Source organism: Anser anser, assembly GCF_964211835.1.
Source record: "Anser anser genome assembly, chromosome: 1".
Classification (NCBI taxonomy): domain Eukaryota; kingdom Metazoa; phylum Chordata; class Aves; order Anseriformes; family Anatidae; genus Anser; species Anser anser.
In genome coordinates this window covers 155,684,176-155,711,876 of record NC_139720.1, presented here as the reverse complement: position 1 = coordinate 155,711,876, position 27,701 = coordinate 155,684,176, and the positions used below count along the sequence as shown (strand labels likewise).

Below are 27,701 nucleotides of genomic sequence, written 5' to 3'. Positions count from 1 at the left end.
AGCTAAGTGCGTGTGTCGATCTGCTCGAGGGCAGGAAGGCTCTGCAGGAGGATCTGGATAGGCTGGAGCGATGGGCTGAGGTCAACTGTATGAAGTTCAACAAGGCCAAGTGCCGGGTCCTGCACCTGGGGCGCAACAACCCCAAGCAGAGCTACAGGCTGGGAGATGAGTGGCTGGAAAGCTGCCTGGCCGAGAGGGACCTGGGAGTATTGGTTGATAGTTGGCTGAATATGAGCCAGCAGTGTGCCCAGGTGGCCAAGAAGGCCAACAGCATCCTGGCCTGTATAAGAAGCAGTGTGGCCAGCAGGTCTAGGGAAGTGATTGTGCCCCTGTACTCGGCTCTGGTGAGGCCGCACCTTGAGTACTGTGTTCAGTTTTGGGCCCCTCGCTACAGGAAGGACATGGACGTGCTCGAGCGAGTCCAGAGAAGGGCGACCAAGCTGGTGAGGGGTCTGGAGTACAAGTCTTACGAGGAGCGGCTGAGGGAGCTGGGCTTGTTCAGCCTGGAGAAGAGGAGGCTCAGGGGCGACCTCATCGCTCTCTACAGTTACCTTAAAGGAGGCTGTAAAGAGGTGGGGGTTGGTCTGTTCTCCTACGTGCCTGGTGACAGGACGAGGGGGAATGGGCGAAAGTTGCGACAGGGGAGTTTTAGGTTGGATGTTAGGAAGTACTTCTTTACCGAAAGGGTTATTAAGCATTGGAACGGGCTGCCCAGGGAGGTGGTGGAGTCACCATCCCTGGAGGTCTTTAAAAGACGTTTAGATGTAGAGCTTAGCGATATGGTTTAGTGGAGTACTTAGTGTTAGGTCGGAGGTTGGACTCGATGATCTTGAGGTCTCTTCCAACCTAGAAATCTGTGATACTGTGATACTGTGATTCTACTCTGAGGGAGGTGAGGCACTGAACAGGCTGCCCAGAGAAGCTGTGGATGCCCCATCCCTGGAGGTGCTCAAGGCCAGGCTGGATGGGGCTTTGAGCAACCTGGTCTGGTGGGAGGTGTCCCTGCCCATGGCAGGGGGGTTGGAACTGGATGGTCCTTAATGTCTCCTCCACCCCAGACCATTCTGCACACCATGCCCGTGTAACAAACTAGATCAATCGCCGTCCCAGCTTCCTGTGGCCATGAGGGGCACACCCAAGCCATCTCAGTGCCCGCCTCCCGGCCGTGCAAACACCCCAGATGCCCACACACGACAGCTCCCCCGCCTCACCAGGGGACGCCTTCCCCCACCACCCCGCCTCCTCCTCCTCTCCCTCCCGGCGGTCCCGACAGGGGGCGCCGGCCGCTCGCTGTCGGCGGCGTTTGTCCCCTCGCGGCCGCCTTAGCCGCGCGTCCCGGGGCCGGCCGCGGCTCCGCGGGCTCTGCCCGGCCTGCGGGGTGCCGCCGGGGCCGGGCCGGGCCGGGCCGGGCCGGGCCGCCGCCATGTTCTCCAGCACCGGCTCCAACGGGCTCTGTGAGTACCGGCACGGGGGGGGCGGCGGCGGCGGCGCTGGCGCTGGCTCCCCGCGGAGGGACGGGGCCGGGCTGGGGCCGTGCTGCCGGGCGGGACCCCGGCGCCCCCCGGTGGCACCGGGGAAGGGGCTCGGAGGGCGCCGGGTTTTGCACATGGGTCTGGTAACGCCCCGGCTGGTTCTCAGCTTCTGATTTATTCCGATTTATTTTTCTCCCCGGTGGCAGGTACCGTGGGTACAGCCTTTTGGTGGCATGAGGCCGTGTGTCGTTCTGCGAGAAAGAGTGTGCGGGGAAAAGTATCCCTGGCTGGCTGGATGCGTGGAAAGTCGCAGTCAGTATTTAAAGATTTTTCCAGGATAGGAACATCGGAAGGATGAGTGGAAAATTGCGGTCGTAAGAAAACATCTGTGCTAGGAGAAAAGCCCGGAGGAGGTGCCATGCTGCTCGTACAAAGTAAATGGTTCACCCTCTTCTTTTTTCCCTACGGGGAAGCCGCTACAGCGTACGCTCTTAATGAACTTTAAGCCAGTCAGCTCGCCTATTGACTGACTTAAAGTAATTTTGACAATAACTTGCTGGTATAGCTATACCGACAAACTCCGGTAGAGGCGTGGATTTAGGTAACAGTGACATATGCTCACCTGGTGCACAGCGGTGACGGTTCAAGACGTCCCTGTGCCCTCGGATTTTTGTTTCCGCCTTCCCAGCGCAAGCGTGTGGCTGGGAGCTGTGTCGGGATGGGTGATGAAGGTGGGTGCAAGCCCCACTGCCTAACGTGGCACCAGGGGAGCACACGTGCGTGCGTCCTCTTCTGCCAGCTGGGTCTCGAGAGCAGTGACCTCGTGCAGAAGGGCACTGACGAACGTTTGCTGGGGCAGTGAGTAGGTGAATGAGCCTGTGTCAGAGACCCTGGATAAAATAACCAGACGCCTGAATTGACAGCGATAAGAATAATGGTGCCGGGTCAGACTGAAGGCTCCCGCAGCCCACTGTGCCACCTCTGACAGGCTTTTTAACACCTATAAAGCTCGGTTCAAGCCATATAATAATGCAGTGTAGTAAAACTTAGTAACACAAAGCTTTTTTTATAGCCATGTATATCTTAGGTCATTTTCAAAAGTGACCTACTTGTTGATTGTATTTCTGGCAGAGTAGGGGTTTTAGCATCCTCTGACATATATGCGGAGGTAAAAATACCAGAGATGACTATTCTTTTTGTCACCATTGTCTTGTTTTCACTCCTTCCTGCAGAGTTCCCATCTTTAGCAGTACCAAAACAAACAACAAATGACCCCAGAGCTCTACTAGGTTTTGGAAATGCAATTCCTAATGAGCTTCTTTTGCAAAGTGTTCTAACAAGGGTGCCAGAAACAGTTTTCTAGAAGCAAGTCTGTAGTGGTTTGGCCCAATCACCTTTATAAAAAATATCACTGATTTTAAAACTTCTTATTGGAATGTAACTACTTATTTAACTCATTTGAAGTCTCTTGGTTCTTTTACATTTTTGTGGTTAATTAATTCTTGAAATTGCATTTAATCCTCTCCTGAAAGAGATAGGAGAGTAACCAGTAAGTCTTAGCGACAGCAATTGCAGCTCGTTTTAAACCTTTTACTCCATCTGGTAATAATGATCTGAGGAAGGTTAATAAAATCTTGGACTAGGATGTTGTTATCCATGCTCTTTGAATTCTTTGTTTATTATTTCTTTTGCTAATTTTAGAATAAACCAAAACGAAGGGTGACTACAGCAGGTTGTGGAAACAGTGCAAAGGTTAATTTAATAGTCTGTTTTGTCATTAGAGGTCTAAATGAGAGAAATAACTCAAGAATCATGACATTGTATTCAGTGCGCTGCATAGATCAAATTCATGATCAGTGTCCCTTGAAGCTTTTCTCCTTTTGGCTGATGCTCCATTAGCCCCTTTTCTCTTTCTTGCACCCTGTCTTCTGGTGTTTCTAGGCTGCCTGTCTCATCTCTTGATGTTTGGATGAAAACAAAACTTTTCAACAATAGGGAGAGTCTGATGTGATTAAGGTATTTTGAAGCTGCTTGCTAAGAAAGAGTTTAAACTGGCCTTAGTTTTCGCTCTCATTGTGTAGAATGATTTGATTAGAGCATCAAGTTTTGGGTGAGGAGGCATTTTTTACCATCCATTATTCCTCTTGCTGTAGAAATCAGTGGACCTTGGGTTCTTCTTACAGTTGATTCTGTCTTTTGTTACGTCCCAGACATGGTAACTTGGGTGCTTAAGAGAAGGTAGCTTATAAATCAAATAAAAAGTTTATATGCTTGTTAGAATGAATTTATTGTTTAATATTCCAAAAGTAATATGACAAAATGTGGCAGAAGAGATGACTGAACTTTGGTAGACTGATGCTACTGAGCAGTGCATTGGTGTACGGATTGTAGGAAACATGAGGAAGATAGCGTAGCTTCCTTTTATCACAGTTTAACATTTCTGGAGGAAAATCTTTGGCTGCATGCATGGACAAGACCTTGAGTGCTAGTGAGTAAATAAAAAAACTCGAGTATTTTGATTTCATCAGTAAAAGGAATTCAGTTTTGTATCTGCATGTGCAGACTACTGAGCAGCTGCATTTCCAAATTTCTAGACCAATACTGCCAGGCTCGTTTAATCTGAATGCATTTTGATTTTTTATCATAAGGTGGCCTGGACAGACCACTATTGACTTAACAGAGCACATTTAGCTCACCTAAGCTTTTCTGAAGTCCACGTACATGCTATAGATGTCCTGGTTATTTTGTTCCTCATTCAGGGTAAGGCAGTTGTTGCATTATTTAGAGTCTGTTGTTAAAGCTGTCCTAAAAACCATATCTAGATCTAGCCAAGGATAGAGAAAATAGTTCTTTCAGTTACATGGATCTTCTCATGGTTGGTGGCCAAATTTTATTTCTGCTGAAGTACCGCTGCTGTGCTGAGTAAGCAATATTTTGCAGACTATTTCTGTATGACTTGCCTTGAGATAACTGAGGATGGTCTCTGTACTACGGGTGCTGGCAGATGCTACGCTATGGTCGGTGGCAGTGCAGAAAAGTTCCTTTCACATCCTGGCTCCAGAGTTCAGGGAGGTGAACGATGTTGTCAGCATCCAAAGAACATTCAGAACTTGTAAGTACTTCATCACAGATTCGGATTCAGTTTCAAGCTTGACCACTTGTGATGAAATTAGGCTTTCTCGTAATAACGCTTCAGCAACTGGACCTGTGTAATGAAGTCCTTGACCCCGTCCGTGTGCTTTTTAAGAAAATGTCTCGTGATTTTGAGCAGTGTGGTTGAGTTCTTTTTAAAGTGTCTCTCTAGTATTTTATATCCTAGTTCAGTGCCCTTTAAAGTCACATGTGTAGATAGAGGGGTTCTTGAAAAACGGCACAAAAGAGACCTTCCAGCAAGCAGCTGGTCCAGCCCTGGACGCAGGCGAGCCAGTTCAGACAAGTAGGTCCTTTGCTGGGGCTGATTTGCCGAATTCCTAACAGGCAGTATCGGGTACAGCAGATGACTGCGCTGGGAGCCGATAACACCTACACACACGATTTTGGTTGAGGAGTTGTAAAAATAGACATAACTGGTGCGTGCTACAGCTACGAGGGATGGAAATTGGGAAACTACGGAGAGCACCACTTAAAGGGACAAGGACTGTTTGCCCTCATTAGGGGAAACTGTTCTTGCTATCTGAAATATTGAAGGAACCGGCACGCCCTGGGAAGACAAATAACGCAACGTATGCTTTTACCTCCCTGTGAACCTCGTGGTGCAATGCTGACAGTTTGCTGAGTATCCCCAAGGCATGAACGCAATGTCATGCTCCTCTGCTTGCGTAACCTGCGGGATTGAAGTGTGTTGTGTGCAGGCATTAGGGAAATAATGCAGGGACATCAGTTGGTGCTCTGTGGTATGGCTGAAGGAAGAATGTATTGCAGAATCACAGAATCACCTAGGTCGGAAGAGACCTCCCAGGTCACCCAGTCCAACCTCTGACCTAACACTAACAAGTCCTCCACTAAACCGTATCACTAAGCTCTACATCTAAACGTCTTTTAAAGACCTCCAGGGATGGTGACTCAGCCACTTCCCTGGGCAGCCTACGTATTGAATATATCAGGCTTGCGTGCATAACAGTATTAGGCGGTACAATACTGTCTGGGAAAGCAGATGAGCTTGTACATCAGCCTGCTACAGCACAACGTGGTTCGAAACGCTAGCTCGAGTCCTGGGAACGGTGCAGCCACACGAGTTCAATGAGCCAGTCGCTGCATGCCGCAAAAATGTGGCTGTTCTACTTCTGGTGCACAGCTAGCTCGTGTCAAGCTCGCTTGGGGATCTCCGCAGTGTTGTGGTGTAGCCATACCTGACATTTCCGACAACGTATACTAATAGTAGTATGGTAATATGCTCTGTGGGTGGGAGGAAGAGGAGGCTGCTCAACTAGATGAATGTTTTGGTTAACTTCAACCTGTTTCACTTTCTATTTTTTTCAAACGTTCCTTTTAAAAACCACGGTTTTCTTTTTTTCTTCTTTTTTTTTTCTTTTCTTAGCTGTTGTAGTTTGTGACCTAGGATACAGCCAGCAGCTACTTAAGCAGCAGATGTGTAGGTAACTGGTTTGATTACAGTCTTACCTGCATCTTGTCATAACAGATTTGTCATAATAGATTTCAACATGATCACAGTTGGTTTCTTTACTGACTTTCTTCCTGCCTAGTATGTTTCCTCTGCAAGACTGAAATCTTTTGGTTTTGGGGACCTTTAAGCCTTGGCCAGGAGTGTAGGGTAGATTTCTCTTGTTCTGTTAAGTGTATGTACTAACGGGACTCGCCCCACAACCTCTGCATTAAGTTTATAAGCTTTGGATGAGAAGTCATCCCTGCAGTGACACTCTTACTGCTGTGTTCACTTGCAGGCATCAGGAAGATTGGCCACCAGAGTACGCTGTGAAGTGGCAGCCTGAACACAGCATCCCCTTCCTGTGTCTGTGCTCTGCGTCTCGACCAGGCGCAAGAGTTGCTGTCCTGACCCAGAAAAGCGTTTCATTCCGTCATGTAATACTTCCAGGCAGCAGTAACTTCAGTATTTTTGCAGGGTCCTCTGGTATTGCATTCTTTTTTCCCAAAGGATGAGGTACTGGAAAAATACTTAAACTGGATCAACCAAACTCTGAGAAACCATCACGTGGTGAAGTTCCATCCTTACAGCTGGTGTGCAGCCTTATGGCATCTCCCACATTCCTCAAACAGTATTACATGCGTTAGTGTCTCTTCTTGTCCTCCCTCCATAGCGTGCTCTGATTTGCCCTCAGCTACTGTTCAGGACTCGGTGTGTGGTTACAGTGAAGACAGGCTTTACTCCTCTGATCTGGTAAGATTGCTCCACTCTCACGAAAGCACATGGTGTCTAGGAAGGACTGAGAAAGCTTATTTTCAGATATGAGTAGTTGATGGTGGGTTTCATCAACCATTACAATAAAGGATAAGCAAGGTTTCCATGCATTCAAAAGGAAGTGTTTATGCTGCTAATGGTATTTCTGTTTTGATGTGCTAGCAAACTTGCATCTGAAGGGAAAAAAAAAACAGGCAAGAGTCCTTGAAAAGTCCAACCATTTTGAAGTGTCTCTTCAGGCAAGTGAACCCCCTGCAGCTTCTTGGCCAGATCTTGGAATATAGGTGAATATCTGCACGACAGCTGAATGAAGGAAAAACAACAGAATACAGAACCATAGAAACACAGAATGGCTTGGGTTGGAAGGGACCTTAAAGACCATTCAGTTCCACCCCCCTGCCATGGGCAGGGACACCTCCCACCAGACCAGGTTGCCCAAACCCCATCCAGCCTGGCCTTGAACACCTCCAGGGATGGGGCATCCACAGCTTCTCTGGGCAGCCTGTGCCAGTGCCCAAATTCTCTCAGTTCATTTGATTTGGGGAGTATTGTGCATTCAGATGTTCATCAGTTATTGATTAAAGACTGTCAGATCTCATGTATCAGCATTGAAAGATAGTTCGTGCACATTTCATGCCATTATTTTAGCCCCTAGTAGTTTATTTGTCTGTGTGAAAGCGGTGTGGCTGCTGCTACATGGCATGTTTCTTCTGCAGCCCTGAGGTATGCTCGCTAGGGATCCCCAGGAAAATGTCCTGAGCTAATTTGAGCTTCTGCAGCCACTGCTCATCAGCTGGTGTTGGCAGCGAGGTCCTCTCACAAGTCAACACCTGAGTCTCGGGCCCAGAATAGCAGTCCAAGGGGCGAGGTTGTTCCCCGAAAAGCCCTTGTGAAGCAGTAGCCTAGCGTTGCTGCCCCGTTTGGTATTCTCCTCTGCTGCTTCTCATCACCAGTGAGTGCTGAGCAGGCAGGGAGCAGGAAGTCATGTCAAAACCTGTAGCTGTTGCTCCTACCACAGCTTGCGTATTCTTCTCGTTGATGCAATGGCGGCTTCTGAAGCTGCAACAACGTTTGCAGCTGTGCCATCAGCCACCCCCCTCTGCGTGTGTCGGACGGACACATCGATTCCTTAACTCTGTCCTTTGAAAGTGGAGCTGGCAGTCAAGAAGGTTGTAGGCTGTGGAAGGCGAGAATTCGGGGGCATTGTAGTAAGTGCAGGGGTGGAAGGTGGAGCTGCAGGGGGGGGTTTCTAGGTCCTTCCCTTAGACGAGATCTCAGGATGTATGTTGCAGCAACAGCGCTATGATTGCCTGTTGCTTGGGCAAATCATCGCTTAAGAGGTGCTTTAGGACTGCAAACGTATTCCAAGGTCTTTGAAGATAACACTTGATGCATTTTAACTCTTTGGGGTCAAAATGAGTTTATCCTTTTGTTGTACGTCCTTCCCATGGCATGGAGGCACTGTGTTTTTTTTTCTCCTTGTGCGCATTTGTGTTAGTGCCGCCTGTAGGCACTGGTACCCAGGTGGGTGGCAGTGCACGTCTTCATCCTGCATGGTGTTGCAGATCCATCAGACCCGAATTTTGCTTTCTAAACGTTACCTTTACATTCTAGGTAAGGCACTGGACTTGGATGTCGAAGTACCTGACTGTAGGAGTGTTGCCCTCTCACTGGTGACCTCACATAGCCCTTAATAAGGATCTGTGTGCTATGGAGTGGTAAAGCAAACCACTGCCTTATACCCTGAAACACCTGGAAACAAAACATTTCAGGAGTTGCATTATTTATCCGAGAGTGTTTACTGTTCTTCATTTTAATGGACAAGAATAAACTTGTCAACCACGATGACATTTTGAGAAGCTTGAGAGTAGAAGTTTCCGTTACTCATGTGATGTTCCCTGTGGGTGACTGTCACATTAATGGCTCGGTTGCCTTTGTGGCTTTTCACTCGGTGACGTGCTTAAAAAATAAATACCTCTCCTCTATAACAAGGTTTAAAGTGTCTGAGTTGGAAGCTAAAAGGAGGATTGTATCAAAAATGGGTGTTTGCGCTTTTGGGTTGGGTTCTGTTGGTGGTGTTTGAACACATTCAAATTGGAAATGAATTTGATATGCTAAAGTATTGTAAGTGTGTATTAACTGTAATGTAACAATGATCTAATGATACAGAAATTACAATGAAATCTAAATAAAAGCATAAACATTGTATAGAAATATAAAGTGGAGGGAAATCTTGTGATTTGCTTCATGTCTGGTTTATTTTTTGGTAACTTGATCATTAGGTGAAAATTTTGATAGGATTAATGAGTTCTTATAAAAATTTAAACTCATGAAATAATGTAAATATATTTAATAGTAAAACATCAAGTTTTATCAAACTTTGGTCAGAAATGTCTGCCACTGTAACTGCTCTTACTGTTCTCTTTAGGGGTTGCTTTCAAATACCTGTTGTATCCAGGTTAAAAAGCTGACCTTTTCACATTAAGAAGTATTAACTAAGTTAAATTAATTAACAGAGCATTGGTTTTCAAGCGAATGTGTTGTGTGTACAGTAACTTTCACAGCTGGAGGTAGCTCCAGCTTGTTTCCCCCCAAGTGTTCTGCAGTACTCTGATGGCTTCACACTTTTTTTAAGCATTAAACTAAATCAGGTGAATGAATAATTGGAAAAAAAAAAAAGACATCTAAAGACTATAGAGCTTATTTTTGAGAGCAAGAAAATGCAAAGAAAGAGGCTAAATTGAAGGATGGATAATTTTCCTGCATTACAAAAAATCAACCAGGCTTGCCGCCCCCCCAATACGACTTTGAGAGAATATCTAATCCTGAAAGTAGAGCCTATGGTTAGCAGAGTAACATCAGCCTGAGTTGTTCCAAGTCTCTGCCCAATCTCTATAAAAGGACAGTAAGTCAAATACATTAATTGTTTAAATGGAGTAAGGAAGGTGAGTCTGTAAATAATAAGCCCAGATGTATGGCTGGGTCTGAAAGAGTGGTTATAAATACAGGTAGATTCTAGAGCACACATAGGAAGAGATGTTTTCTTCACGTGGTGAGTATCAGAAGACTGAAGACTTCGAGGTGGTGTGAGCTGCTAACGGCATCTGTGGCAGTTCCTGAGGTCATCAGTTAGTACTTGGATGAGGATCACGCTTAAATTACATAGTAACAACCCTATTTTTGATGGCAGCAGGATTGTGCCATGATTAAAATCTTGGCTTTGGTGCCCGTTAGGATCTTCCTTGCTAGCAGTTCACTCTTCCGACATGCAACAGATCTGAATCATTTATGATAGTTTATCTGGATACATGCTAAGTGTTTGCTGTCTTACACTTCTAATGCAGTTTTGTTCTTCCTGAGCTCCTGCTTGTAAGTAATCATATTATTCTTTTTGTTATCTAAGGGTAATGACAGCAGAGCTACGTGTTTCGTGATCATACCCTGCAAAAAAGCAGCTGCCCAAAAATCAGTAGGTTCTGTGCTGTAACTGGGATGTTGGGGAAGGAAGGAAATGTGATTCAAGTTGCACATATGAAAAAGGCAAAAGTCATAGAAGAAATAGTATTTCGGAGTTTTTGGATTGGCTTGAATTACCAGGGAAGACTGTTCTGTTGCAGCAGCTACACCAACAGCTGAGGATGAACTGCTGGGTGTACTTGTGGTGGATATTCCACTTGACGGATTTTAGGAAACGAGCATTGCAGGTGTCGTGTTGTCCGCATGCGTTCTTCTGAGTGTTCAAAGTCATGCTGTTAAAGGGAAAGAAATCGATTTCACAAATGTCCCGATTTTATTAATTTCTTTACTAATAATTATAGTGATTGAATGGAAGGAAGATGAATGTCACGTAAATTAACTTAAAAATGTTTTGTTGAATGGTGGATCCAATAGAAAGTAAATTTACTCAGGACATCTATTCAGGTTGTTCCTTATTCATAGGATCTAGAGTAAAAGTGAATCTCTGATACCAAGGAAACAAAGGTATTTGTTTAAACTAGTTTTACATGCGCGTTTTGCTAGCAAAAAAGGAGATTGTTTTATTTCCTGAAACATTATTAAGCTCTAGGAGGGCTGCATAGGAGGACATCAACTCCATAGGTACAGAGAGATTTAGTTTAATTATAGCCAGACAATGAATTTCGTAAGAGAATGTTGAAGACAAAATGCCTGATCAATATTTAACTGTCATTAATGTCTCTGAAGACTTCCTTGGGTTCACGTTTTTCCTATTTATTTACAACGGAAATTGATCAGATAAACAATGAAGCGATGCACTACTGTTTTCCAATCACTTGTCTGAACATGTCACTTTTTAAATGTAAGAGATTTTTCTCTAAAATGGCTCCTTTTTGTTTGTTTTCTGTCTTTAAGATAAAGCACCCTTGTCAAAGAGCCTGTTATTAGTCCCAAGTGCCATCTCGATTCTGTTGACTCTGCTCTTCCAACATTATCAGAAGTTCTTTGCATACAACCTACAAGCTATAAAAGAGGAATTTCAGGTAAGGGTCAGTTAATTTTGTGTGGAAAGAGACTGCAAAATACGCTCTTCCGTGCCATTTTTCCCAGTCTGTTTCTCCTCTGGTTCTTTACCTTTGTTTACTGTTGTAGACCAGCTCGCTCTTAGCTTTTATTACGTCACCCCAGTAGGCCACTGCATCTAACAGGCCATTACCTACTTTTGGTTGAAGTGAGAAAAGCTGATCTGAAACTATCAACATGGCCTTTCACTTCTCTCTTTTGTCTGGGAAATGCTTGTTTTTCTGTCATCTCTCCTTCCAGCCACTGCCAGTTGGGAAGCTTGCTGTGAATGAAGTGTGACTTAGCCTCTGTAATAATATAAGGATTTTGGTATGAATGTCAATATCTTCTTGTGCTTAGTTTTTAAGGCTATTGTATTTAGCTACTCCGGATAATATACCGTGTATGTTAACATCAGAGGCCATAACTTTCACACTGTAACTTCTGCTATAGTAAGGTATGGGAAACTAGAATTTTCCTGTTGAAGGAAGGGAACTGCTGCTTCTCATTTGGGAATCCCAAGTCAGAGAATCTGTCACGCTCCAAAGCAACCTGCTGATTTGGTTAACTGTCTTATTAGATGTTTGTAGCTTATTCCCAGTTCAAACTGGGAAACCTTATCTTTTAGGTATTACACCTTGCAAGACTTTGTTCTGAGCTTAATTAAGGAATCCTTGATACCTTAATTGGAATCCTCAATTGCTATTATGTCAGTTGTAGTTTTCAAAATAATGCATATAGAAGTGACTAGATAAAGTTTTTTTTTTTTCTATTTTGTATATGGCATGCTATTGCTCAACAGGGAAGTCAGCTTCTGTAGTTATCTTTTCCCAAATGTTTTACAATCAGATAAAAAAATGTGCTTAATGTCTTTGAGAATGTTGACTGTAGCCTATAAGCCTTAAGAAAATATAAGATTTATCTAGTGATTCTCCAAGTTATTGCACTCTGTCATCATTCTTGTCAGTAACAAGAGCTGTATTGTAATGATGTAGATGACAACTCTGTAAATTAATGTCTGCCTTTTAAAACTGTTACAGCCAAATATTTGGGGAGAGGGAGGAGAAAGGCTGAGAAACTATTCACATTTTAAAAGGAAATTTTGTGGTTTGGAGTTTGTTTGTTTTTTGAAGTTTGTCTTTAGAAGAGTCTTTCCATTTGTCTGAGCTGCTGAAAAACGTTAGTAGCTGTGTCTTATTCAAAGAAACCATCTTTATTGTGTCTTAAAGGGTAAACTTTTGTGAGTATCTATAGAAGCTATAATATTTTTACTGTGATGCTTTGGGGAATTTATACTGTGTTGTTTTTTCTTTCCTGAAATAACTATTACATTTATTGTCATGGTAAGCTATTTAATATGTAATTGTGTAATGTGTAGTTGTGTCTAATATGTGTATCTCCGAGATCAGGGAGAAAATACTACTAAACTCTTACCTGACGCTAATATTCAAGTAAGAAAGTTTGGTTTCGAATACATCCATCCACAGGTATGAGTTTAATGGAATGGGATTTTTGCAGTGGCCAGACAGGCATTCAGTGTATCACATATTAACACTTGTTAAAGCTGGTGCAGAGCATAGGAAGTAAAGCGTGCAGTTTGAGAGCGCTTTTGATTTGGAAGGCAAAGCATGTACTGTTGAAAACTAGAAGATCTTTATCTCCATAACGGAGACCCTCCAGAGCAGCGAAGAAGCTGTGTGTAAAATGGAGTTACGTTAGAGCGATGTATTTTTTAGGCTAGCTGAAGTAAAGAGCAATTAGACTTAGAAGCCTTACGGTCTACGAGAGGGCAGTTCAGTTAGTGTATCACGAAATGCTGAGCTGGAGGGATACAGGCCTGCCAGTTTGGTGTTTAGGAGAGTTGCTACTCAGACTACTGGCTAGGTTTTAATGCTGGCCATCTTGACATGGGACAACTAGAACTGTGAGGTCCCACCTCTTTCTTCTTGTTCAGTCCTTTGATATAGCAGGAACATTAGAAACAGAAGTGTTTATCGGTTGAGGCTTAAAGACCTTGAGTGGAGAATGCCTAGCAGGCTGTGACTTAGGAACGGGAGTTAGGAGAGCCAAACCTGAGCTGGAAACCAGCAAGAAAGATGAAGCTTAACAAAGATGGTTTCAGTACGCACATCTGCAGCAAAAGGAAGGCCTGAGGAGACTTTTGGCCCAGTCCTCATTATGGCACAAGGTTGAGGTACTCAAAGAGATACTCAAGCTGAAGTATTTAATAGTTTCTACCTGTATGTTTTGCCCTCGGGCCTCCAAGGCCTCTAAGCCTCCTAGCAGAGTCTGTGGGAGTGAAGTGATATCCATCATAGAGAAAAAGAGAGTTAGGGGTCACTTACCCAACCTGTATACTTACAAGTTAATCGGACCAGATGGGATGCCTCTGAGGGTGCCAGAGGAGCTGGAACTGTAATTGCAAGACCTTTTTCTAGCATCTGGGAAAGTTCATGGCAATTGGTGGAGGTACCTAATGACCGGAGAAAGGCAAACAAACACCTGTCTTCAGGAAGGAGTGTCCGGGTAACGTCAGGCCATTTGGCCTTACCTTGGTCCCTGGGAAGGTTGAGGAGCAAATCTTTTTAGAAGCCATTTCTGTACGCATGCAGGACACAAAACTGACTGGGAGCAACCAGCATGTATTTACCAAAGACTGCAGTGTATTGGAGGAGATGAGAAAGAGGTTGACCAGATCTTTTCCTAGACCTGTAGCTTGAAGAGCCAGAACACCCGCCTGTTCCAAAGGAGGATCAGATAACCTGTGCTTATCTGATTAACTGGGTCTGATCTGGTTGGGGAATGGAGACACCCACAATGACAAAAACTGAAAGCTTGTAATGCCTCATACCAGGAGGATGGCTGCTCCTAATTTGCTCCACCTGCGGGTTTACAACTAGAGATGAGAGTCAGTGCCCCTGTAGGAAGTGAAGGGCTGAGAGGTCCATCTGGTGAAGCACACAAGCTGCCAGAGCCTCATCATGCAACAGCACCAGGAGGAAGTGGCAAGTGAAAGTATCAGAAGATTGTTGCCAGGAACAGAGGCCCCCATCTGCTGTCCTTAGTTGTGGAGGGAGGCGTGCTGCTTGCCAGGGGCTCAGATGTGGGACATTGTGAAAAGACTGTTAAGGCTTGTCAGGCTTTCAGACTACTATCCTCTGCTGCTCTTCTACATGGGCATCAATGACACTCAGCATGACTATATGGCTCTGAGGATGATGGTCAAGGACGTGGAGGTCAGTGTGCTGTTTTCCTTGATCCAGCTGATGAGGAGGAGGATCTCGAGGTGGAGAGAACAGATGCTGTGGGTCCACAATTGATTGTACAGCTGGTGTCTGCAAAAGGGGTTTGGGTTTTGTGCCCATGGCACTGTCTCTGAGGATTGTGGATTACTTGGAAGAGGTGGGATTCACCTGACCAATTCCAAGCCTCTGAGACCAGTGTGAAAGTCTAGAGCAAAAAAGACTAAAACTCAGTGGAGGAGGATCAGGCTAGGGAACATTTAAACTAATTGCACATATGCAAGTCCATGGGACCTGGTGGTGTAGTACATCCACAAGTTTTGGAGGAGTTGGCTCGTGTCATTGTAAGGCTACTCTGGATTATCTCTGAAAGGTCATTGTGATCAGGGAAGGTTCCTGAAGGCTGAAAGAAAGCAGGTGTTAATGCCTGTCTTCAGGAAAGGCAAGAAAAGAAATTTGGGAAACTACAGACCAGTCATCCTCACCAAGTTCCCTGGGAAGGTGATGAAGCAAATCCTCTTAGAAATCATTTTCAGGCACATAAAGAACAAGAAAGTGACTGGGGGTAGTCAGCACAGATTTACGAAGTGGAAAACTCATCTGATGGCTCTCTTGGTGAACGAGAGGATGCTGTTTGTCTTGACTTTTGTAAGGCTTTTGACAGTCTACCATAACATCCTCAGGCAAACTCATGAAGTACAGATTAAGTAAGAGAGCAGTGAAGTGGGCTGAAACCTGACTGAACTGCTGGGCTCACAGGATTGTGATCAGTGGCCTGAAGTCCAGCCGGAGGTCAGTCACTAGTAGCGTACACCAGGGGTCAATATTGGAGACACTACCGTTTAGTGTCTTCGTTCACAGCCTGTGGGATGATGTAAAACCTGGATGAGTGTTTGGTGTACTAGGTGGTTCTGGTGCCTTTCAGAGGATCCGCAGGCTGGAGGAAAGGGTCAGTGGATCCACATGAAGTTCAGCAAAGGCAAATGCGAAGTCCTGCCCCTGGAGAGGAATAACCACGTGCACCTGCACAAGCTGCAGGCTGACCAGCTGGAAAGCAGTTTTACAGAAAAGTCCCTGAGAGTCTCAGCAGAGACCAAGATGAACATGAGACAGCAAATGCAGCACTGTGGCTAGAAGGGCTGCCAGCATCATGGGCTGCGTTAGGAAAGCCATCACAAGGAGGTCAAGTGGAGCCGTCCTTCCCTTCTGCTCAGCCCTGGTGAGACCATATCTGGAGTGCTGTCCTTTGTTTTGGGCTTGTGAGTACGAGGTAGAACTGGGTATTGTACTGGGAAGAGTCTAGTGGAAGGCCAATAATACAGTCGGGGGCTACAGCACTTGACTTACAGGGAGGTCATTTCCCACCTCTGCTGTTCCATGTTTCTATGAAATAATGCCTGACCAAATTACTGCTTTTTTCCATGAGGTAACTGGTGCTGTGAACAGGGAGAAGTTGATGGATTTTCCATACCTAGACTTTAGTAAGACTTTTAACCCTGTCTTCCATTTTGTCTTTAAATCCACGTTGCTGAGGTATGTACTGAATAACTAGATGACCAGGTGGGTGAAAAACTGACTGGAACTCTAGATGGTATTGTGGTCATCGGTTCAAAGTCCACCCAGCAGGTAGGGATTAGGGGAGGGCCCCTCAAGGTTCACTACTGGAATCGGTACTGTTTAGTGTCTTCATATACCACCTGGCTAATGGGATGGAGAGCACTCTCAGCAAGTTAGTGGGTGACCCCAGTGGTGGGGAGTGAATCCTTCACAGGATTGCAGGGAAGTGACCGTTCCCTGCTAGCTGACAGAGTACTCCAGGTGTGGTCTCACGAGTGCCCAGTTCTGGGATCCTCAGTATAAGAAACATGAACGCACTGGAGCGTGTCCACCTAGACAGAGTGTTGGAGTATGTGACATAGAAGGAGAGACTGAGAGAACGGGGTGTGCCCAGCCTTGAGAGAAGGCGGCAAAGAGGAGACACCTTATTGCTATCTTACAAGTACTTCAACAGGTTGCCAAGAGAGGTTGTGGAACCTCAGTCTTTGAAGATGTTCAGGACTTGACTGGATGTGGCCTCAAGCAAGCTGATCTAATTAGACCTACTGAGAGAGCAGTACACTGGATTAGATGGTCTTTGGAGGTCACTCCAAAATTTTTTTCTATAATTCTACAATTTACTAGGGTTGTTTTATTCGTACATGTGAACTAGGGACAATTTGAGTTGATTTAAATTGTATATTTGTTTTAGCAGGTAGACGTCTTCCTTGAAAACATTCTATTTTTAAACAGACTTTCTGAACTCTGTAACATTCTAGTCCCTTATTTTCCTCCTTAAATGCTGTACCACATTTCTGTTATTTGACTTCAATATTATATTCACTCTGAGCACAAACTTTTTAAAGAATTTTGTGAGGAAAGAGAGACTTAACATGACAATCTTTAACCTTCTAGATTTGGAGACTTGTATGTGGGAGAGCAATATGTCTTGATCTGAAAGACACATTCTGCAGCAGTCTGCTCATTTACAACTTTAGAATTTTTGAAAGAAGATACGGCAGCAGAAAATTTTCAGTAAGTTCCAGTTTTGTTTTGTTTTTTAACAGAAATTGTTTTCTGCACTGTTCAGAATCTTGTTGTATTGGATTAATATTGCAATTTTTATTAGTAATATTCCATATGGAAATATATGCAAAAAGGTTTTAAAGTGAATTGGGTTTCCTTAAGTCAAAATTTATATTTGTAACATGTTAAGATCAGTGGTTCATTCTAAGTAAAGTTTGCATCTGTATCAGTTGAAAGTTATCAGACCCATAGAATTTGATTTTGGAACCAAACTTTTTTATTCTTCAGTGCCTAAACATATAGATCTGGAAATATGCTTTGCTAAAGATTATGTTTGTATTGATAGAACTAGTATAGTGCTTTTCTTATTTATTAAGAGATATATTAAATTCTTATTTTTAAATTGTTGAATTAATTAAATTCAAACTTTTTCTTTCCAGTCCTTTTTACTGGGTGCTTGGATGCTCTCAGCTTTGTTTGATCTTCTCCTGGTAGAAATTACTCAGTATGTATTTGGCATCACCATCAGCAGCTTGCCTTCTGGTTTGTAAGTAACTCCTAATGAGCTGGTAATTTTAGGCATGGTTTTAAGGGAATATTTGATGCACATTTTAATTAAAAAACTTTCTTCGTGTAACCTAAATGTAGTCCTCTTTTCAACTACAGTTTAAATGTTTGTGGTATAACTACTACATTTTCCAGCATTCATTTTGTAGTTGTGGTCTGGGGTTAACTTGTTCAAAATACCTGATGATGTATCCATTCTGTTAGGCCCAGATCTACAGTCAGCACGATTGGAAAGTGGCTTACAATGCACAAATTATTGCCATAGTTATTTTTGTTTTGTTCAGGAAACCTGAAAACTGAAGTCAGTTTGGTGCTGATTTCTTTCTTAAATAAAAAAAATAACTCTAATTCGTATCTTTATGTTAAGTTTTAACTGCATATACAATTATATGCATTTCATATGTGTCTTTCAAAAACTCGAGTGCTAGAGCACATGATTTCATTTACTGTTTGCATCTGAAGTTCTTAAAGCTTTAAGGTATTTAGCGGTTGAGTTTTGTGTAACCTATATTTGACATTTCTGCAGTTAATAATAGGAGCTGTATGTGCTATGGTAGAACTGTAGAGTTTGCAGAGCCTTTGTGGTTAAGTTTCTGACAGGCAAGATGAGCCTGCCTCATAAGACTTGAGTTCCCATGTGTTGCAAACTCTGAGGTAGTAATAAAAGCTCATGGGACAAGATTTTTAATACCAAACACTATACTAGATTTTCTGATCTTTACTTTTTCAGTGTGACTCTTGACAGTAGCTAAAGGCTGATTTAATGAGGAAGAAAAAACATATGTTTGGTATTAGAAAAATACATTTCTTGTAGTATGTGAGTATTCAGAAGGAGTCTAAAGCTTGAGTAGTACTGCAGTTATTCACTGTATTTGCTACTTCGATGGTTTTTAGCTGGGATGTAAGCTGCTAGTATGTCTAGACAAATTCAATATTTTCATCTGTGTAAAAAGATACTTTGTGCAAGAGCAGAGTGTAATAAATGTGCACATCACACCCGCAGGGAACTAATGAACAGTTCAACTACCGTACTTTTTGATGGTGCTTTTACCTGTGACTGACAGAGCTGCTGTCGGTTACCAGAAATCTGTGTCAAAGAAAATTTTAGGTGAAAGAAATATAAATGTTTCCTACGTGTTCATTCTCTTTTAATCATACTGACGTATTGATCTTGACAGAATAAAGCTGATTTTAGGAGTGTGGGATATGCAATAGTTCTGTCATTTTTAGGCTGTGCAAATATAACAATTAATTTGGGATACATTGTATCACAGTTTTTCAGTGTTGTCTGTGTTTCATTACATTAATAGTCACTTTCTGTTGTCTGGCAATATTCACAATTTTTTGGGATGACAAAAGTGGTGGACAGTTTCACACAGCTACTAGGTTTTAATTCATTTCAGATTTACAGAAGCTGTTGAGCAAATATGAAGAGGTGCCATTATAATTCTGCTTCTCTCATAGTTACAGTGCCACAAACATCTGTTATTTCTGGCTGTAGAACATTTTTCAGTGTAGCCAAAATGCTAGAATTTGGAAAAAGAATCACTTGTATACATTACAAAATTCCCCCAGTTTTTCTCTTCTTATATCATTTCGCTGTTCACATTACTGAGTGACCTTACACTTGCAGTTCGAAAACTCTTCCTGCGCACGCTTCGAAGGTAATTGCGATAAAGGATTACACTGATGACTCTAGCCTGGAACTGTTTAGAAACAATATAGTACAGTATAACGTCCAAGCATGTACTGAGATTCATGAGGAAGGTGGTGAAGGCTGCCCAGGGATTGTAAGTTGTATCTTCATTCTGCAACATCATGAAGGCGAAGCAAACGTGGAAGGGTACAAAGCAGATGAGTACTTGAGCAATCAGAGTAACTATGATTCGTATGGATCTCTCCTTGGCCTTAGGCTTCAGTTTGGAAGTCTTGCCACGGATAAAATTGTAAATAATGACGAGGTAGCACCCCATCATGATAACCAAGGGAATCAAAAAGAAAAATATCAATCGAGAAAAGTTCAACATATTTATTTCCCTTAAATGGATGATATCAAGCATTTTCAGGCAGGTGGTAGAATTCGAGGCTTTGTCTGGATCAGAATGTAGAAACAGCAGTGGGGAAGTTGTTGCAAGGGTCATTATCCAGATTCCAGTGCAAGCCAAAAGAGCTTTTTTTGTATTTTTCAGTTCCTTGACGTGCTTGGGCTGGACAATAGCCATAAATCTGTCTACGCTTATAAAAGCAAGCAACCACAGAGCAATGGCTGGATAAAATACAGTCAAAGCGCTGATGAACCGACAGAATGCATCTCCAAAAGGCCATGTTTCTTTCCCATGGTAGACTATCCGAAAAGGCAAGGAAAATATAAAAATTATGTCAAGCAGTGCCACGTTGATCATATATACAGTTATAGTTGTTCTCTTCTTGGTAGTGCAGCTGAAAACCCATAGTGCAGTGGCATTCACTAACAATCCCACTGCGAATATAAAGCTGTAGAAGACCAGTGATGCAATCCTGTATTCTTCAGGGTGGTGATTTCCAGGCATCATGTTGTAAATGAATTTAGGAATAGTTGTTGCACCCCATAAGAACCCTGAAAATAGATGAAGTAGGAAAAATTATTCTCAGACAAGTAAAAACTGTCTTTAAAAACAAATGAGGATTTTCGTAGGATGGGGTTTAATAATGAGTACAGATCCATACCATGCCATGAAGAAAGTTTGTGTACTGTCAGGTTTGTGAGGAATAGTATGGATAAGCTAGTTTTAATTAAATATGTTGAATTACTTCAGAGGAATGAGAAAGTCAGGATTCCCCAACTATTTTGAATGTGCTTCTGTAGCTGATAATTAGATAGAAACAGCTGTAATTGAAGTAAGAGAGCTATTTTCTAAAGAGAATATTTTTTCAAGTTGTCACTGTTGAAAAAGTAATGACTAGTTATGAGAAGAAGTAAGTGATCATGGCATGTAGTGACATTTGGATATGCAAAATGAAATATTTACTTTGCATTTTATTTGTGTAGGGACTACTTAGATCCCAAAAGAATAGGTGCATGCTGTTGCTCATAAAAGCCATTAAAAAGCTATCTCAATAGCTCTGTAGGTTCGAATAAAGTATTTAATCCCAGGGCTTCAGAGTGAATCATCTGACACATGAAAGAGATGAATAGGTTTATAGTCTTCCTATTTAAAACAAAATAAAAAGATGGGAAGCAGCACAGACTCCAACTAGAGCCTGTGCGAACAGCACTTTTGGGGAAAAGTTGTTTGCTGACCTAGCTATTAGCCAGCTGCCCCAGAGTGCAGCAGCGTTGCTTCCTTCAGCTAGGAGTTTGAAATCTGAAATTTCATTATGCAAGCTCAACTTCTGAGGGCAGAAGGAGATTGTCCCCTGGTTTACTCTCGAGCTATTTGAGGATGCCAGAACGTACTTGGTGGTTGCATGGGTGCTGTTGTTAACCCACCCTTCCTCCATTTTCCTGTCTCTCGGTTTTATCACCATTCTGTGAATTTGCATGGGAGGGTTTGTCCTGTTTGACCCTTTAACCAACCCTGCGGCGACTTTTTGAAGAGGAGAAGGAAAGAGTGAGTTTGTTGTTTGTCCAATCTTCCTACCTGTGACAAACAGCTACGTAACTCCTACAGCAGCACGTAGGCACCAAAACTTCATCAAGAGAAGAATGATGCATGGTTCCTGTGTGCTTTACCCCCCAGAGTGGAGAATTCATTAAAACAGAAGCTCATTTTTACAGCTCCAGTATTCTACGCTTTCACTGTAATGCCTACCAGGTGCTTTATACAGTGGTATAGGAACTTCTACAGTGGTTTGAACCAGAGCCTGCTTGGGGTAGGTTGCATATGCTTGAAAGAAAATTTTTGTAGCACATGCTTGTAGCACTGTTGAAATATTATCTGTCATACCATCCCACTTTTATTGCTGTTACATAAAATTGTCCACATATTGCTAGGAAAAATCCCACGCATTTTAAGAGTTTGGCATCGTTGGAAATGCTTGAGAAATCTTATTTCAAAACAGCATGGCCCCAACTATTTCAGCAAGGCTTTGTGATGGCATGTAGTATACTTTTGGTAATGTTTAATGTGAAAAAAAATCTTAAATATGCATAGTTAAAGTAATCATAAACTTAAAAACAACAACAACAGCAAATCCTCAGAATCCTCTTTTTCTCCTTGTGATTTCTCTTGCTAATAGTTGCTTATGACATTGTGCATTACTACCTATATCAAGATCCTGACTGACTTAGGAGGTAAACTAAGTACTGATGTACAGGATAGGCAGAAGAATTTACTCTTTATAGATGAATGTTAATAAGTAACATGGGTTTGGGTTTTGGTTTTGGTTTTGCTCTTCTCCCCTTTGGACTTGCAGTGACTGTAGTCATTTCTAGTCAGGTCCTGTTCCTGAAATAACCTGCAGGTTGATGTTGATGGGAAGAGGGGAAGCTGAATCTGACTCAAGCTTGTAACAGGAAAACCTGTGGCTTATTTACAGGTTATTTCAAGGTTGTGCCAGTTTTGAGATATATCAAAGAATGGACATATTGTAACAGCAAGATTTTTTAATTTTATTCAATTCTTGAAGTTAGTGTTTCCAAACATTGTGGGTTTAAGTGCATATCAGCATTGTCAATATGTTTTTATGCAAAATTTACTTTTTAAGAATATAAAAATAAACACGTAGGTAAGAAACAATGACGTTTGAAAAAAAAAAGGTGTATACTTAGCTATCTGCATTTATATACAAATGCAACTAGTTGGGTTTGGGTTTCGTTTTTTTCCTCCGTTAGTACTTGTTTGCATGGATTGCAGGTTGATGTCTCTCAGATCAGCCCAAGTAGATCTTCAGGTGCCTCTGGTTGGAAAGTTCTGCTCTAGATGTTGTATTTCATAATGGGAACACTTACTTCCATTGATAAAAGCACTTGCTGAAGTCCCTGGAATCGCTGGTTTCCAGGTGTCTGTCTGTGGTAGTTTTGAATGATTGACCTGACATCTGTCTGTACGGTTTGTCAACCTGTTCTAATTTTTTAATTATGGCTGAGGTCCTTAATGACTAACACGAATTGTAAAGCCCGTATGGGTGCTATGTACAAGAACACAAACTTTCAGGGCAAAATCAGAATTAATTCTTTTCCTCTAGATTTTTACTACGAGTTAGGGAACAGTGATTCTGTTTAAAGGATCGTCTGTGTACCTCTTTGTCCAAACCTCCCAACCCCTTTTATTTTCTCTGTCTATCCCTTACACTTTCTCGCATTTCCATGAGGAGGACATGGCCTTCAGTGAATCACAGAGAGACCAAGCAACAAGATTATAGTTTAATAAATGATTATTTTTAGTTTAATGAAAACAAATATTTATTTACTGATAATATACTTATTAATGCTTTTAGTTATTAAATATTTTTAATCTATTGTAAAAATCCTGAACAACAGTGTTTATGGGACTGTTTCTGCAAATGCATTCATTTTGCTTTAAATGTTATTTATAGAATGCTGCTGATAATTCAGAGGTGTTAAGTGCATTAACAACTTACATTTCTATTCATTAGTCCTAGAATTTATGCCTGTGTTCAGCCTCTGAAGAAAGAAGTCTATCTTAGCACCATACAGAAACATCCGAGTTACTTTACTGGTATAATATAATGGTTTGTTACTTACCTTTTGTGCACTACAAAGTTTCTTCAGAGATGCTCGTTTCATAGCCCCGAATCTGTAGAAGGTTTAGACTTCCTCTTCTGTGCTCAGCTTCACTATGCTAAAATAGCTCTTTGCAGGCAGGAAGCAGTGACGCAGTCTAGCCAGTTGTGAGCTTTTTTATTGGTCATACATTAATGTTGCTTGTGAATATTTCATATACATACATATGAACTTGCAGTATTTGTGAACTAATAGTTCTGGTACCTTTTATAGTATTTCCAGTGTAGTCAGATTAGACATTTGTACTACATACCCTTTTAAAATATTTTTTAATTATTTGTGGTTAATGAAAGCATTTTTGGGTTGATGCTTATACACAAAGGCAACTGCAAGAATATCAGAATATAATAAATATAATATAATAAAAGAATCTTGGTAATGTAAAAATTTCTAATATGCACAACGTTAAAGTATTCTCTGCAGGCTGCAGTCCGCTTTGTGGAAATCCCCATTTTATTTATATTGCCTTGAACAGCAGTCAGCCTGAAAGTGACAGTAACTCCCTACTTCTGAAATGAGAAGTTTGATTCACTTGAATACATAGCTTGGTTTATATCTGTACTGACCGTGTTTTACCAACATAACAGCAGTGTTTCTATATTTTATTTGCTCTCTGAAATAAGAACATGCCTATTTAACAGCTTTGCATAAAAATGCCGTATTAAGAGGTTTTTTAGTTGTTATTAAAATAGAATAAGATCAATAAACTATGTCACTGCAATAGACATTTGTGATGGGATGGGAATATTCACAATGGCGAATAGCTAAGGAGGACTGATTTCCTATGTTTTCTCTCTGTCCACTCAAAAAAAAGACCCAACCTTTTAAACAACCATTCAGAGAAGGAGATATTCCAGGCTTTTTGTAGAGTGCTCAGTAGCAGCAAGTGTCTGTTAGTCTTTAGGACATTGAAGCACGCTATACTGAGCTTGTTACCTCTGGTTGCCTCCATTTTCCCCCACAGATGAAGTGAAAAGAGGTGTGTGTTGAGAAAGGGGGCAGTAATGTTTCAGTTTCCCCCTGACATGCAGTCAAGAATTTTCTAGGATGTGCACGTGGTGCCAGAAGTAACCAAGTCCAGCAGCTCAGATGTAGCCAGAATCAGGCTTGTTTGTGGGGGCATCCTCTTCACTGACTGTAAAGTGATGTAGGCAGATGATCCTCACCTAGTGCTAAAAGTAACTTTTGTGAAAAATACCTTCTGTCTTGGAGTCATGTAACTTATCTCTGTTGGATGGGCTTGTGGTAGTGCACTGATATTTGCACAGATCATTGTGACAGCTGAACTAGCCACAGGGTGGGATTTGGTATAGTTTTCACTGTGTAGATTAGTGATATCTTTAAACATTGGACTTTGCTTTTCAGGTGAACTGATACTTTACTTTTCACATGAACTCTGGTGAGGCCGCACCTCGAGTGCTGTGCTCAGTTTTGGGCCCCTCACTACAAGAAGGACATCGAGGCCCTGGAGCATGTCCAGAGAAGGGCTACGAAGCTGGTGAAGGGCCTGGAGCACAAGTCCTGTGAGGAGCAGCTGAGGGAACTGGGGTTATTTAGTCTGGAGAAGAGGAGGCTCAGGGGAGACCTTATTGCTCTCTGCAACTACCTGAAAGGAAGGTGTGGGGAGCTGGGGGTCGGCCTCTTCTCACAGGTAACTAGTGATAGGACTAGAGGGAATGGCCTCAAGTTGCACCAGGGGAGGTTCAGGTTGGAAATGAGGAGACATTTCTGTCAGAAAGAGCAGTCAGGCATTGGGACGGGTTGCCCGGGGAGGTGGTGGCGTCACCGTCCCTGGGGGTGTTCAAGGAAAGGTTGGACGTGGCGCTTAGGGACATCATTTGGTGGGTGACATTGGTGGTAGGGGGATGGTTGGACCAGATGAGCTTGGAGGTCTTTTCCAACCCTTACGATTTTATGATTCTATACCAAACTTTATTGTTGTGTTCATTTCAAAGACCTCTCAACGAGCATCTGGCTGGGCAATCCTGCCCAGTCCATCCTATAGAAATATAAATAATTCAGTATTGCTTGATATTTTAGGATTAAGGAGTATCTTAAAAAGCTATATTTGACAGAGAACATCTGAAGGTCTAAACAGTGTTGAAAACTGTTAAGTGGCTTTATCATTAGCATAACGACTGTGGAGCATGCTCCAGAAGGATGAGTCACTCATACTGTTTTCAAGATTAGTGAAAGTTCATTGAAATTCAGTGACACAGATATTTTTAAAAGGTTTAAAAAAGAGTGTGTAGCTTCTGAAAGAAAATAACTAGGCTTTTAAACTCTTGCAGACAAGAGCATTTTATTTTTTGATAACTAATCTGCAGAACTCCTAATGTCCCTTCAACCTGAGCTGCACCAGGAATGTACCTGAACAAGCAAATGGAGAGACAGCAGCCCCCAGAGCTAAAGAGGGAGTACCAAGTTAATTCCGGGTTTGGATCAAACTAGCCAGATGTTGAGGCTGGGATTGGAAAAACTGTATGTAGTAAAGTCCCTCTTGGCTTGCTCTTTTCTTGGGGGAGGGTTGAAAGGAGGACATTTTACAGCTGTGTCTAATTTCATCTGAAGAGCGTTGCCTGACTTCTGACTTCTTAGCTCCCTGCAGTGGAGGCAGTGCCTTGTGAAGGCACCTGGATGTAACATGGCAGTTTCCACAGGTGACTACCAATAGCCACGCTGAGTTTACTAGCACTTCAGCCACCCGGATGATAGGCCATAGCGTGTGAACTACAGCCTGAGCTTTCACTCAGGCTTTTCACAGCCTGAGTACTGACAGCCTTGAGGTCCTTCCCGTTGGGCAGGGAAGGGCAGCTCTGCTGGGCACGGTTTGCTCGCGGCACCAGCAAGTGCGTGCTGGTCCTCGCCTAGGTGCTCCGGATGGCTGCAGCTGCAGGGGGGTAAACACTGGGACAGGAACACATGACTGAAAAGTTGCACTGACTGTGGTTTGAGGGAGGTAGCTGGCCCCTCTGCTGCATTACGTTCCCCTGGTGCCTTGGTGTCTGTTGTAGGAAGCACCTGCTGCTGTTTTTGTTTTCTGCTCATTCTGTTCTGTTTTGTCAGCTAGAGATGAGTGTCTTGCACCGGTTTCCCTCAGCAGGGTAAGTACTTCCACTGCTCCGGTTTTTACTGAAGTAAATGCTCAGTTCCATCCAGGGTTGTTGGGTTTGGTTTTTTTTTTGTTGTTGTTGTTGTTTTGTTTTGTTCTGAAGTTCAGGGAGAAAAGCCAAGCCAACGTATTTCATGTCTGAGGATGAGGCAGGGTGCACATGTGGTCTGCTACCCTGACTTCACTAACAGGTAGTAAGCTGTAAAAGAAATCGGCTTCATCACTTGCAATGATGTGAAAGTGCAATGCTGAAGGCATTGTCTTTATGCTGTTGCTTTTACAAGAGTGATGTAGTGCTTGTTTTTCTTTCTTGGTGCTTTACTCATGGTATAGCAGAGTGTGTGTTGCCTGTCCACTTACCACATAATGTAAGCTTTATCTGTCTGATACAGAAAAGTTCTGCACCTGAAGGGGCAGAAAAAATCCTCTCTTTTTCAGCCTGGTGTAAAGAGCAGGCTTAAGCTTCCGTTCACCTTTTCCTTCTGAACTTTGCACCCTTTGGACCCATTGAAAAGAAAGAACTGAAGCTTCTTGCACAGCCAGTGGTACAGGAAGGAGCTCTCTCCCATGTGCCAGTTTGTTCATTTACCAGCTTGATGTTGTGGGTGAGCTCACAAATGCAATTTTGGGTTACTGTTCTCTACCTTGATGAAGTTGTGCCTCGCTTTTAATTCCTGTATTGTGTTGTACCATGGTTGTACCAAAGGAATAGGCTACTGGTTAAAAGTTGTAGTGGCTCTAAATGCATATATTTGTTGGAAGTGTTTCAGATTTGCCATATGCATGTGACTTTGAGGCTGGTTCGTGGCGTAGCTATCCCTCCTCATTCATTCAGCAACTTGTGAGTGAGTATAAATGCTGTGTGCAGCATTGCTGATGGGGATGGGCAGCTGAAACAGAGCAGCTGAACAGGGCTGCAGCCTGGTTAGCTCTACCTGACATAATCTGGTTACTGTTGCATATTGCTTTTTCATCTGTATTTAGTTGGAGTTCCTGATTTTTTCCTTTAAAAAATCTATAAATTGTCTCTCCATATTTCTCCTAAGGTTTTTGATTTTTTTTTTCTTTTCCTTTTTTCATAGAGCCAGGACACATCCCCTGTCTCTAAATACCCTAAAAGTACACA

The 27,701-nt window shown here is 42.6% G+C and overlaps 2 protein-coding genes across 4 annotated transcripts in view; one reads left to right on the top strand and one right to left on the bottom strand.

Moving 5' to 3' along the window:
• Positions 1-1,253: 1,253 nt before the first annotated feature.
• The window catches only part of UBAC2 (UBA domain containing 2), a 103,784-nt gene continuing 77,336 nt past the window's right edge, over positions 1,254-27,701 (top strand). For 2 of the 3 annotated variants that reach the window (XM_083818774.1, XM_083818773.1), the window contains exons 1-4: positions 1,254-1,454; positions 11,221-11,348; positions 17,061-17,180; positions 17,612-17,718. In XM_083818774.1, coding sequence (XP_083674900.1) covers positions 1,424-1,454; positions 11,221-11,348; positions 17,061-17,180; positions 17,612-17,718 — 386 coding nt within the window. In that variant the 5' untranslated portion in view covers positions 1,254-1,423. Of the gene's footprint in view, positions 1,455-1,712; positions 1,907-11,220; positions 11,349-17,060; positions 17,181-17,611; positions 17,719-27,701 lie in introns of those variants that run through there. The other variant, XM_083818775.1, reaches the window with a different exon arrangement.
• GPR18 (G protein-coupled receptor 18) lies at positions 18,853-27,646 on the bottom strand. Its single transcript, XM_083818818.1, has 2 exons — positions 23,425-27,646; positions 18,853-20,334 (listed from the first exon to the last, which is right to left on the bottom strand). The coding sequence occupies exon 2, from the start codon at positions 20,288-20,290 to the stop codon at positions 19,325-19,327; it is 966 nt and encodes a 321-aa protein (XP_083674944.1). The 5' UTR covers positions 20,291-20,334; positions 23,425-27,646; the 3' UTR covers positions 18,853-19,324.

Excerpts from the sequence above, each read along its gene's own strand:
- GPR18 (XM_083818818.1), bottom strand. The coding sequence starts at position 20,290 with ATGATGCCTGGAAATCACCACCCTGAAGAATACAGGATTGCATCACTG.